We start from the raw sequence: 13792 nt of genomic DNA on the forward strand, positions 1-13792 counted from the left end.
TTTCTGTGGTATAATCACTGTGAATTTTTCAGAGTAATGAATGGAAGCATATTATCTTTTGTTTTTCCTGAGGTTAAGGAAAAGCCATATGTTGCATGAAACTGTAGTCAATAAATTAATGTTTTGAACCAAGTCTTTATTTCATAATTATTTCTAAAAGTTGTTTTCTCTCCACATGAGGACAGAATTTAGCATGTATTTCCTCAGGTTGATGAAGTAATATGCTCATTAAGAATACTCGTTAATAAAATGGTACTATAATGTCAGATTGTAAATTGGAGGTTGCTCTTAACTGTTACTGCCACCACCAGCACCACCCAGCACTACTAACCAATGTTTAAGTTGCTTTATAATCTCTTTTAATCCACTCAGTAACTCCCAAGAGGTAGGTACCATTAACCATTATTAGCACCATTTTACAAACAAGATACTGAGACACAGATAGATTTAGTACTTTGCCCAAGGTCAGTCCTATGGCTAGTTGTGATCCAACGAGCATTTACAATTGCATTGCTGAGCTGGTACTCATAACCAGTGTACTGTAACTGCCTCTCCAGGGAAGATCATTAAACTTAATACAGCTAAATTCCAACAATTACACAAGTACTAATAATTAGGATATGGCCAGGCGTGGTGGCTCACACCTGTAATCCCAGCACTTTGGAAGGCTGAGGCAGGCAGATTGCTTGAGCCCAGGAGTTTGAGACCAGCCAGGCAACATAGGGAGACCTCGTCTCTGCAAAGAAAAACAAAGCCGGATGTGGTGGCACATCCCTGTAGTCCCTGCTACTTGGGAGGCTGAGGCAGGCGGATCTGCTTGAGCCTGGGGAATCAAGGCTGCAGAGAGCCATTGTTGTGCCATTGCACTTCAGCCTGGGCAACAGAGTGAGACCTTGTCTCAAAACAATAGTAATAATAATAATTAGGATATTCATGCAACAGAACAACAAACATTTTGACTGGGGAAAATGGAATTCCAACTGTTGAACCCCCTTCCTGTGATTTTATTTTATTTCCGTTGAAGTAACATTATGAACTTCTATGCTTGTTTTTGGTGCATGGTTGCATATGCATCACATACTGATAAAACATCTCGTGAGCTGAGTTAACAATCCGTCTTACTGCCGTTCTGCTCTGGGATGTAGACGGTGCTCTGTGACTCCTGCTGTTCTTCATGTTGCGTATGTCCATACTGGCTGATAGAGGCTTCATGGCGTGAATATAACCCTGGAGTCCGAGTTGGTTGATGCATACTTAGTTTGGAGCACCTTTAAGAGCGCCTTTGTTGTGCCTGTGTGTTTTAATAGCTGTGCGAGAGCCAGCTGGCCACTGTGAAGTTTGGGGATTGGCACTTGCTGTCCATTCATATCCAGCACCATTTCTTCTCATGAGAAAACATGGCCTTGTTGGTAGCAGTCCCTGCATTTCCTCTGGACTGTGGCATTTTCTGTCTCTGGTACTTCTGTGTTAATCCTGTGGGTGTTGCCATTCCTTTTACCTGCAGCCTCTCGACGTCATTCCAGGTCCACTAGTGCTCTCTCCACTGCTGAATCTGTTGGGCAGTCAGGTGAACAAGTGCTAACTGCATGACTTGGCTTCTTCATATGTTCTAGTTTCACACCCATGTTAACATTTGTTTTCATCTGTGTCGGCTAGCACTTGGCATGTATGCACCTCATATTTTTTCCCCAATGTGCTTTAATTTTTTTAAGTTATTGAATGTTTATAGTTCTGTTAATAGGCTGTAGATGCTTTATAGACTGTTTGACAACATCGTTTCTCCAGTGTTCATATTTACATTAAAACAACAGGGAAGTAATTCCCTTCCTGCCACTCTGTCCCCAGGAAAATAACCAAAATTAGGTATTATTTAGGGTTCCTGTGGGGCAAGGGGGCATGGATATCACCCAACAGATTCTTTCTCTTCCAAAGTCTTTACTCCGAATAAACTGTCAAATATTAACGCTAGTTATTGATGTCAAGTTCACATTTTTAAGGTACCATTTAGTTAACAGCGCTGCAAATTATAGCATACATAATTTCATATGTATGAAAATAAGTGTATTGTTCTCAAAGTTTTATGGAAAAACAAGATCAGGATTCAGGTAATCAAGTCAGGCCAGAGGTATCCTTTGCAGCCTGCAAACCCCAAACCTGCTCTCTCAGCTCTGTTTAGCAATACTCAACATCCACTGGTTAGCCACAGTGGCAAAAAGTAAGCATACAGTAATACATCAATTTGTTAGATTTAACTGCCACTATTTTTATATGTTAACAGTCCCTAATGGCTACAATTTTCTCAATTGAGTAAGGCATAATCTATGAATTTTCAGACGATTGATGGTGACAATTGTTACCAATTCACCGAGTCTGGTATTTTCTCTTTTCTTCCTCTAAATGAAGCCCCCTTTGCTTTTTTTGTTTGTTTGTTTTTGTTTTTTGTTTTTGAAACAGGGTCTCACTCTGTTGCCCAGGCTTGGAGTGTAGTAGCGTGATCTTGGCTCACTGCAACCTCTGCTACCTGGGCTCAAGCGATCCTCCCACCTCAGCCCCCCAAGTAGCTGGGACTACAGGTGTGTGCCACCATACCCAGCTAGTTTTTGTTGTTTTTTGTAGAGACGGGATTTCACTGTGTTGCCCAGGCTGGTCTCAAAACTCCTGGGCTCAAGCGGTTTACCCACCTTGGCCTACCAAAGTGCTGGGATTACAGGCAAAGCCGCCATGCCCAGCCTCCTATATATTCTGATTATGTACATTTCCCTGAAGATTAGGGGCCAGACTGAGAGCACAGTCATATGTATTCATCTCTTGGAAAAATCAGACTTCATAATAGTATCAGAGCCTTGAGAATATGGAACAGATTTTGTTCTGGTGAAAACATAAAGCTTATAGTTTTGCTTAGATCCAGATAAACATTTCCCCTTAAGATTTGAAATTCAAATTGTCTGTGATATATATCAAATGATCTATAGTCACTCTGTATGGCAAAGCTGTATGCATCTTGGAAGCACAGAATAATTGCATTGTTCTTATAGTTTTAATTTTGTATCTGAAAAAATCTGTATATTCCCTGGAGCAAGAATTGCTGGCATGAGATTTCTTTTTTTAATTTTATTAGACTTCGTTTTATTTAAGTTTATACTGGGTAATTTTTTAATGGCTTATAATTGAATTACTTTCATTCTGTTACTCATAAGTCTCCTACTATCTACCCTTTTTTAATGAAAAAAAAAAAAACTTGAACAAAGATCATCTGCAAAACTATGTGTGCATAGTAAATCTCACGTTTACACTTGTTTCATATTTCAACTGATAAATATAGATAAATGTAATTTTTACTGGCCTTTTTTAGTTTATATGGCACGTTACCTTTTAAACATAATGGTTAAGATGACAGTTGGAAAGACCGGCAAATGCATTAAAAAAGGGGATAGTATAACATACAGTTTTTGTTTCTTTTTAAGAAATTCATGACTGTATAACTATTGATTAGCAGTATTTAAATTTTTCTCCCTTTCTGTGGTGGTGGAAGGTATAATGTTTTGAAATTGACATTTTAAAAAAGCTAAATAACAATTCACTTTTTAAGTTCACCAGTTTTGTAGGCACTGTCTTGTTACATATCTAAAATTTTAAATACATTGTTTTGTAGGAAAGATCAATTCATGTAAAATAGATATTAGCTTCCCTTTTATTCTAGATGCTTCCAGAATATAGCTAACATAGATATTTTCCTTGTCCAAATGATGTCTTATTTGTTAACACAGAGAAAATATTTTATCTTAACATTTTTCTTCCAAAGGTTTTTATACATTAGACTTTTAAATAAGAAATTTTTTACTGGTAGATAATGTACAACACACTTAATGAAGATACGACTTACACTGCCTTTCTCCTAGTTCAGTTTTAATCTCCAGCACTTCCTAAGGAAGGTTGGTCAGCTGATTTAATGGGAATTTAAAAAGTGAGTTTTCATTTCCATGATCACAAATAAGCTCAAAATAGTCGTTTGAACTACTAAATTTGTTTTAAATTCTTTGGATTCTTTCTATTATTTGTTTATCTGTATAAAAATTGCCATTCTAAATTATTTGAGGAACCCAGGTAAAACTTGTACTAATATTATCTAAATTTTTAATGTTCTTCAGTGAAAGTGCTAGATTTTTTCAGTGATTATTAAATAATTTTAATAAATTGATTTTTAATTTTTGTTGACACAGGCATCATGACGAACAAGTATCTAAAATTAAATGAGCTTAGCAATAAACAGAAGTGACACTAATAAAAATTTGCACACAAATCAATTCATTTGTTTCAAATTTTAAGTTTTTACCACACATTGCATTAGAACTCTTATGAAACCATGAAGCTTTCTAATTAGTTTGACCAAACATCAAGGCCGCTTGCCTCTACAGGGAAAGCTAAATAGATTAAAAGACTCAACTCATAGCCCAGCTCCCTTTTATAATAAGTTCCCGCTTCCCTCTCATATCTCAGAAACTTTTCAATAATAAAATACCATGTTTGAACAATTACGAGTGACAGTGCTTTGTGGCACGATAGCATTAAATGTGAACAGCTTAACCTCTACCACTGGTAAACAAGTCAAGTGTAGTTAAAATTGGCTAGAGACTTTTCAGTGCTTCTGTCTACTTGGTGGAAAGAGGCAGTAGTCCTTGCAAGGAATTGAGATAATTTGAATTAAAGTGACATATCTTTTGCTTTTGTTTTTTAAATAGATCGGTTTGGGCTTGGCCAGCCAGGAAGAATACCTGGTTCTGTGAATGCCATGAGAGTTCTGAGCACAAGTACAGATCTTGAAGCTGCTGTTGCCGATGCTTTGGTAAGAGGCACAGTATGTATGTACACAGAGTCTTTTTGAAATACTCATCTGCATTTCTCTCTGTCTTAACAGGAAATTGTCCCCAAATCAGGTTATTAAATCATCTTTGACACTCTTTAAAATTGTGTTAATGTTGGGTAAATTTATATTGTTTGCTCCTTAAACTTTTACCTCTGCGCACATATAAGTGAAAATGGACTTTACAGAAAATATTAGCGTCAAGTATTTCTTATCTGTGCTCTTCAGTATCAAGGAGCTTTTGATGACCCTGGACTTCTCAGATGTCACTGGGCTTCTTTTTTTCTTTTTAACCATGTTTTTTTTCTGGCATTTCCTTTTTTCCATTCTGTTGCTTCTATTGCTTTACAGACTTTGATGGCATAACCTAGACGTATTATAATAATAATAGGTAATAGAGTTTGAGGTTTGAAAATCTTACATTTATTCTGTTATCTTGTCTGTTTGATTTTATGTTGTTTTTCCTAAATCTTTGAGGATGTGAAGCAATGGTGGAATATGTTTTTGCATCATTATAGTGTAATATCTGAAAAACATAAATGATCATGGATCCTTCAGTTTTTTTGGTTGTACCAAAAAGTTCCTTAGAATCAGCTTGTGGTCAGATTGCTTTTTAAAGATGCATTTCAGCTAGTCACACGGTCTCTTGCGTATTCTGGTTTATGTGCTCAGCATTTGAAATGGATGTTCTTTAGAACTGTCTGATCACTGGCCTTGCTCTTGCTGTTTTAAGATTTATTCTCTCGTAAGGGAAAAAAGTATGTAATATCCTGCTTTCAGACTCTGAAGTTTTTAATCCAGCCATGTTTTGTCAGATCAACATTTTATAGTTTATGGTATGGTGATTCTAGTTTTCATTCCTTCTTGTCTTGCCCTCATTTGTTCCTGCTCAGTCAGGTTCTTTGACAAGTGTCTGTGAGCAGTTTGCTGCTCTCATAATCCTTTTCCTGTAGGCAAGCTGCCTGGCCACCTGTATTCCTCAACCTTATGTATAGAAAGACTTTTTTCTGGCAGGTGCTAGAGTTCAGGGTAACTGCTCTAACCATGGCTTTAACAGTCAAGAGCTGGAACAGAATTATATGAAGCTGTTTGTCCTTCCAAGTTGCAGCATTTAGAATCTGTATCTTATTCATTCAGAGACCCTGGGAAGTGGAGGTCAAAGGGGTGGGAAATGATAAGACTTCCACTTAAGGCAGGGGAATTTCTTATTTCTTTAAAGAACTGCATAAGGGACTGTGTGTAAAGTTCTAGGAGGCGGAATAGGACTTGAGAGTTTGAGCTTTGGCTTAACTTGACTTGAGCTTTTCTCTGAGCTCTAGCTCCCATTAGATTCATGCTGCCCTTGTTACTTTTTGTCCAAAGTGTTCAGTCTCTCCAAGTGACCTACTTCTGAAGAGAAAACACAGAAATGGTACAGAATCTTCGCCTCACTGAATAGACACCACGGCGCCAGACAGAATGTCTCAGAGGAATAGATAGTAGAATTAATGGTGACCTTAGAGATTTGCCTCACCGATATGGGAAAAGTTTTAACAAAGAATTACAGCAAGTTACCAGAAGGTCTTCTGAGACTTGGAGGAGGGTTAGGAAATGCCATTTTGAAAGCTTTCTTTATTATTATTCGCTTGATATGAAATGCTTGCTAACCTGTATTTTTGGTTTGCTAAGATATGTTTTGCTGTACACTTTTGTTGCAAGAACAATCCCTACATATGCTTCTGACATAATTCTCTATGCTTTTTCCCCATCCTTCAATATTTTCCTGCCTACAGCTGTTAGGAGACTCCAGGAGCAAGGTACCAGTGCTTTAACTTTTGTTTTACAACTTTATTTCTTCTGTTGCAAGTATATTTCTTTTAGAAGCTAGTGAAAACCAAAAAATGTAGTATAGAAATTCTGGTCTGAAATACGATTTTGTTGAATCATAACAGTGATTCGCCATCATTGTTGTCTTTATTCATGGTGGAGTCAGCCACCTTTCACGTACATCTGTTTTAGTATTTATGTTGAATGTCAAGCTCTGCTCCTTTGCCTAGTAGTGTTTCATTTTATTAACTCAGTTTGTGCCTATTCTTATGTCATCATGATTTCATGAATGGATTTATCAACATTTTTCTTATTTTAGGAATCTGGATTTTGTGTGACCACGTAATTTATTATCCAAACAAAAATGCTTTTGAGATTAAAAGGGGGATGCTATCAATAATTATGACAATAGGCTTAAGGCAGAACAGTCCTGAGCAAGTTGGATTAACAAGAATACGCCATATTATTAGAGAAGTGTATTTGTATGGTTTAAGCCAATAGCTATTTGTTTTGTTTTTATCAATTTTGTATAGTTGCTGCTGTATCATATTTGTGGGTATAACAGTTTTGTATTCAGGGTCAGAGAAATGAATAAAGTGGGTAATATAGTCTACTTTCAAAGAAGCCTATTTGTGTTTCAAAACCCTAAGTCTTTAATAAAAGTGGCCAGGAGTTCAAAACCAGCCTGGGCAACAGAGGGAGATGACTTAGGAGTCCTTTTACGTGGGCTGCTTCTGCCATTGACATTTCAAATTCTGACTTTTTTAGGAAACATAAATATTCACACAAGTTTACCCATAGACCGTGCTCAAGATACATTGCTTTTGACTGGGGAAGGACTGTTGGCTGCACGTATTTGCATTGTGCCAGGTGCCCAGCTGAAATATTTAACATATAATTTCATTTAATCCTCACAATAAGCCTGTATGATAGGTTTAATTATTGTTGTCTTAAAGATGGGGAAACTGAAGCAAAAGGCCTAGGAGGCTTTCAGAAGTCATGCAGCCCAGTCAGTGTTGGCACCAAGATTGTGATCTGTCTTCCTGTAAAGTCTACGCACTTTACTAGAGGCCATACTCTTTCCCCTCTACTACAGAGTGCTTTGCTTATTAGTTATTTTACCTAATGGAAAACTGCTTTTCTGTTTTTATTTCCCTAATCTATAAGCACAGGAAAAGTGTGTGTGTGCATGTGTCTTTTTACACTTAACTCTTTGTTGTAGATTTTGTTTGGTATGACTCACAGTCATTTCACCTTTCTATTTCTTCCTCAATCACTCCCATCCCTCATTGGACCTGTCAGAAGAAGCCTGTGAGGAGGAGATATGAGCCGTATGGGATGTATTCTGACGATGATGCCAACAGTGATGCCTCAAGTGTTTGCTCTGAGCGCTCATATGGCTCCAGGAATGGTGGCATTCCCCATTATCTGCGGCAGACTGAGGATGTAGCAGAAGTTCTCAACCACTGTGCTAGTTCAAACTGGTCAGAAAGGAAAGAAGGGCTTCTGGGCCTGCAGAACTTACTGAAGAGCCAAAGAACACTGAGGTGAGGACCACAGCAAGAATATGAGCTAAGTTTGAATCCCCTGTTGGACTCTTCAGGGATTTAAAGGGATTTCCTATAATTAATGGAGTCTTCAAGAGGTCTGCTTGCAGGAACAGGCACTAAAGCTACCAAGATGACTAAGACACAGTCCTTGCCATCCATTTGCTTTGCCATCCATTTGCTTTGAAATATCTGGCAAATATCCTTTTTTTCTTTACTTTTTTTTTTTTTTTTTTTTTGAGATGGAGTCTCGCTCTGTTGCCCAGGCTGGATGCAGTGGCGCGATCTTGGCTCACTGCAACCTCCGCCTCCCGGGTTCAAGCGATTCTTCTCCCTCAGCCTCCTGAGTAGCTGGGACTACAGGTGTACACCACCACGCCTGGCTAATTTTTGTATTTGTAATAGAGACAGGGTTTCAGCATATTGGCCAAGCTGGTCTCGAACTCCTGACCTCGTGATCTGCCTGCCTTTGCCCCCCAAAGTGCTGGGATTACAGGCATGAGCCACCGTGCCCAGCCCATCTGGCAAATATTCTATAATTTATTAGGCTGATAAAAGATTTAGGGTGGACACAGTGGCTCCATACCTGTAATCCTAGCACTTTGAGAGGCCAGGGCAGGAGGAGCACTCGACTCCAGGAGTTCGAGACCAGCCTGGGCAACAAAGGGAGACCCCATCTCTACAAAAAAGTTAAAACATTAGCCGGATGTGGTGATATGCCTCTGTAATCCCAGATACTTTGGAGGCTGAGGCAGGAGGATCACATGAGCCCAGAGTTGGAGATTGCAGTGCATTATGATTACACCACTGCCTTCTAGCTTGAGTGGCAGAGTGAAATCCTGTTTCCAAAAAAAAAAAAAAGACCCCGTATTTGGTTCCCTTCTGTTTTATATTTGTCCAGTAGATGTTATTTGAGAAATCTTGGTGTACAGTATGCAATTCAGGTTAAAACATAAAATAAAACAACTCAGCAGGTTAGTATGGTTCATTATACTTTAGGGTCTTGGATTAAATGTTATCAGTCTTAGTCTGGAAAATTTTGATACGCGTGTGCATATATGTAGCTTATAAATGTACATAGTGAGGAGATAACAAAATGGAGCACTCCAAAATAGTAACAGCATTGTCTTTTAGATGGATCGTTTTTGCTTTTTTCTTTGTTTCAGTTTTATAAATTTTCTAAAATAAGCATGTATTACACATACCAAAAAAGTATGTGGTTATACCATATTTTGTCAAATCTAAGGCACCATAGACACACCCTTATTTTTAGCCCTTTAATTAATGCTGCGTATTAAACCATAACAGTACAAAAATGTCATTGATTATAAGATGACTCAATTACAGAGATGTGAAAACGAGAGAAAGGAGACGTGAATGGGAATTAAGAAATGGGCAACTTAGAATACATGAAATTCAGTCTACTTTATCCTTTGGATAATTTTTATAAGATAAGTTAACAGTCATAGATGGGCATTCCCCTTGGGTTCTGTAAGGCTGAGCACTGGCTGATGAGTTGCTCAGCTCTCACTGTGGCTCTTCAGGCAGTCTGACTCAACCCTCCTGTACTCATACCTGCCCCTATTATTTGTCTGTTCACGAAGACGATACAGGAAGTTTTGTCATGTGCCTTCTGAAACGCAGGCATCCTGTGACACTTTGGTGACCTGTCAAAAACAGAAGATGATTTGTCGTGATTGTTCCTCAAGAATCTGTTTAATCCTGGTGATCCCACTTTGTAGATTCTTAGTGTTCACCAAGTACCCATTGAATAATTTCTAGGAATCTGTTGATTGGCATTGGTCTAATCTAGGTTATGTCATTAACAATATTGAAGGGTCCTTGAACAAACTGTCTCATCCACATAAGAGGGCATTAATCAGGGATGATTTGTGGAAGAGAGGACCCTTCTATCAAACTTTAAACATGGGACTTGGTGGTAGTCAAGGATCAGAAAAGACAAAGGGCACCAATGTGAAATGAGTGTTTGCTTTGTCCTAGGTACAGTAGAAGGTACAATGTTGTATCTTTTTTAATTCTCTCAGCAGCCACGTGACATGGTCCTTATCCTGTTTGACCAATAAGGAAAAACACAGGCTTAAAGATAGCAGAGTACTTATTTATCTTATTTATTTATTTTTGAGACTGAGTTTCGCTCTTGTTGCCCAGGCTGAAGTGCAATGGTGTGATCTCGGCTCACTGCAACCTCTGCCTCCTGGGTTCAAGCGATTCTCCTGCCTCAGCCTCCTGAGTAACTGGGATTACAGGCACCCACCACCATGCCTGGCTAATTTTTTTATTTTTAGTAGGGACAGGGTTTCACCACATTGGCCAGGCCGGTCTTGAATTCCTGACCTAAGGTGATCCACCTGCCTTGGCCTCCCGAAGTGCCGGGATTACAGGTGTGAGCCACTGCACCTGGCCCAGAGTACCTTATTTACAGCAGAACTGAGATGAAAATCCAGGTCTGTTTGACCCTGAAACACATGCTGTTTTGTTTTTTCCCTTTTTTGTTTTGTTTTTTCCCTTTTTTGTTTTGTACCTCTCATTACAATGCAGGATAGACATGCTTTTTAAACTTTATTCCATTGCTTTTCAATTGTGGCATGTGGAAAACACAGCTGGGATAAAATGAAAAGGATTTGGTGCATGGCTTTGTCACTTCCAGATGTGTTAGCTTGAGTAAATCACTCAGTCTTAGTTTCCTCATCTTAAAATGAGAGCAAATCTCTGGTTTTATATTCCTATTTGATTTAGCTATAAATTAAATAAGAGTTTGTGAAGAAACATTGTTATATAGATATGAATTATGTAAAGCTTATGTAGTTGACTGATCAAAACAATTACCCAGGTGTGGTAGTGCGCACCTCCCAGCTACTCGGGAGGCTGAGGTGGGAGGATCGCTTGAGCTTGGGAGATCAAGGCTATAGTGAGCTATGATTGCACCACTGCACTCCAGCCTGGGTGACAGAGTGAGACCCTGTCTCAAAAATAATAAAAGTAGTAAATTCATTGATTTCTGTTTTATTTCTTCTAGTCGAGTTGAACTGAAAAGGTTGTGTGAGATCTTCACTCGGATGTTTGCTGACCCTCATAGCAAGGTAAGTCTGGAAGTCATGCCTGCCCTGTCTTTCCCCCTGCATGTCTGTGTGCTCTGTGTGATATGATATACTACCCAAGAATGAGAGAGAATTCCCGATAGTGCAGTTCCGACCTTATAGAGTCACACCAGTTTCAGCACTAGTATATGTTACATCTTTTAAAAACAGAATTCTTGGAAACTTAAATGTGCATAAAATTTCAAGTTAAATAAGTGTGTTTCAAGTAAATGTTATCAGGGAGAGAATCAGATGGTCTTTCTTATATTCAGCAAATATTTTTGTATGTCTCCTCTTAGCCAAACAGTGAGGTAGGTGCTAGGGTATAAGATTATATTATAATATCATGCATTTTTTAATGTTATAGTAGTGAAGAAAATAAGTATATAATTATTTTTGTATCCCATGTAGAATATGTCCATATAGGACAAGATAGAAAAAATGAAAATATGTAATGGATTTATTGAAAAACCAGGTTATTTCGTGAAATAGGATTTTGCTGTTCCCAAGAACTTGCTGAATGGGGATCACTTAGCTGGTGCCCACACCTCCTGAGGGCCATAGGGAACACTAAGCCCGAGGAATGCTTTTTTTGATGAGAGAGTCCCAGCTGAGGGGGAAACGCCCATGAGTATGGGACAGAACACTTTCCAGGGGTGGTGGAAAAGGCGTGAGACAGGGTATCTTTACAGAAGTTTACTTGGAGTCTAGATTTTAAATACTATTGTTAGGGAGAAGGCCCTTAGAGACTATTAGATGCTTTTAGAGGAAGAAAGTAAGGTGTGGAAATGGATAGAACCTTAAATGAGCAGAAGCAAATCTTTAATGCTGACATGCAGCATCAACTACAGTTTTCCTAGTAAAGATGGGCTCCTCCAAGTCTTACTGGAAGAAAGAAACCTGTGATGGCCAGAGAGCCCAGCCAGTTAGTCATCATCTTTGTTTTCCTATCCTTGCTTCCTCGTAGGAATTGTCCTTGAAATATCAAACATCCATCCACCCACTCGTTCACCCAGTCATTTAACATTTACTGAGTACCTGCTCTGGGGCAGGGATGTAGAAAAGAAGATATGGTCCCAGCCTTTTGAGGTGCTCATGAGAGTAAAGGGGAGTGAATGCAAGGGTTCTCCTCCCCTCCCCCCACAACAGCTCTCCTCACTCAGTGTCATTCTTGAAGCATGTCTTTAAACTTTCTGCTATGACCCTCACAGCAAAGTCAACATTAACAATATTAATAAAAATCCACTGGGCACAGTGGCTTAGACTTGTAATCCCAGCACTTTGGGAGGCCGAGGCGGGTGGATCACCTGAGGTCAAGAGTTCGAGACCAGCCTGGCCAACATGGCAAAACCCTGTCTCTACTAAAAATATAAAAATTAGCTGGGCATGGTGGCGGGCACCTGTAATCCCAGTTACTTGGGAGGCAATCACTTGAACCTGGGAGGCGGAGGTTACAGTGAGCTGAGATCGCACCACTGCACTCCAGCCTGAACAACAGAGTGAGACTCTGTCTCAATAAAAATTCAGGAAAGACTGAGCTTAAAGGCCACATAGATATCCAAAGATAAAATTTATCAAGATTTTTCTCTAAGGTAGTGGTAAAAGCAGTAAGATTTGACGCATAAGCATAATTAGATTCTTAAGATTTATAACATAAGCACTATTAGATGGTTTAGAACATTGATAAATTTCTGTTACCTGTCACCCCTAGATTGCTGATTCAGAAGCAGAATGTGAGGATAAAGAAGGAAATTTGTTTCCATCAGAAGTCTCTTGTACAGTGAGTTTGGAGGTCTCAGTTTAGTTAGTATTTGTTAGCTGCTTGTAAGCGAAGCCAGGAATCCCACAGCTGAATGACTTTTTCCTGAGCTGTCTCACAGGAGACCCCTGGTGGTGAATAGTTGCTGTGCTAGAAATGAGGCGGTATAGGGTTCGTGGTTTGTCCAAGTAGAACAAGTTTCATTAACAAGGTAGGGATACTCAGTGCTACTTTTCTCTCTGAAATTGGTTCAGAGATATTCCACTGTGCGCTCTATATCACCTTAGCAAAAATCACTACACAACAGCATGATAATTATGTTAATATTTTTATATATTTTATTCTAAGCCGTAATCTATTACTTTATGATATCTGAAATTGGTATGCATCAAAATGTCTGACGTGAAAAGCAATAGCTACACAATAGTGAGTAGGTGTTTTTATTGGCTCATTTTATAATAGTATTTGTTGACTGCTAGATAGTGAATAAGAATACTATAGAATTAGGACAAGAGGATTTGTTGTTGTTTAAGAAAGAAAAGCCTTCAGGATTAAACTCAGAAAAGTTAATTTCTCTCTGTACTGCTTTTTAAAGACTTACATTGATGGAGGAGAGAATATTTCATTGGCTTGTAGCCTTTTCAGGTTTTCTTAAAAAAACGCATGAAAATGGTATTAATTCACTGCCAACTAACATGGAATTTGTTTTGTTGCATGGCCT

The 13792-nt window shown here is 38.7% G+C and overlaps 1 protein-coding gene across 25 annotated transcripts in view; it reads left to right on the forward strand.

Annotated features, from left to right (window-relative positions):
- CLASP1 (cytoplasmic linker associated protein 1) overlaps positions 1 to 13792 on the forward strand; it is a 310798-nt gene that overhangs the window by 233150 nt on the left and 63856 nt on the right. For 9 of the 25 annotated variants that reach the window (XM_063712719.1, XM_063712722.1, XM_054549204.2 and 6 more), the window contains 4 exons: positions 4740 to 4843; positions 6634 to 6657; positions 7970 to 8214; positions 11252 to 11315. In XM_063712719.1, the coding sequence (XP_063568789.1) occupies positions 4740 to 4843; positions 6634 to 6657; positions 7970 to 8214; positions 11252 to 11315 (437 nt within the window). Of the gene's footprint in view, positions 1 to 1504; positions 1568 to 4739; positions 4844 to 6633; positions 6658 to 7969; positions 8215 to 11251; positions 11316 to 13792 lie in introns of all 25 variants that reach the window. The other 16 variants (XM_063712721.1, XM_063712725.1, XM_054549214.2 and 13 more) reach the window with 4 other exon arrangements.

This window comes from Pongo abelii, chromosome 11, assembly GCF_028885655.2.
Source record: "Pongo abelii isolate AG06213 chromosome 11, NHGRI_mPonAbe1-v2.0_pri, whole genome shotgun sequence".
NCBI classification, from domain to species: domain Eukaryota; kingdom Metazoa; phylum Chordata; class Mammalia; order Primates; family Hominidae; genus Pongo; species Pongo abelii.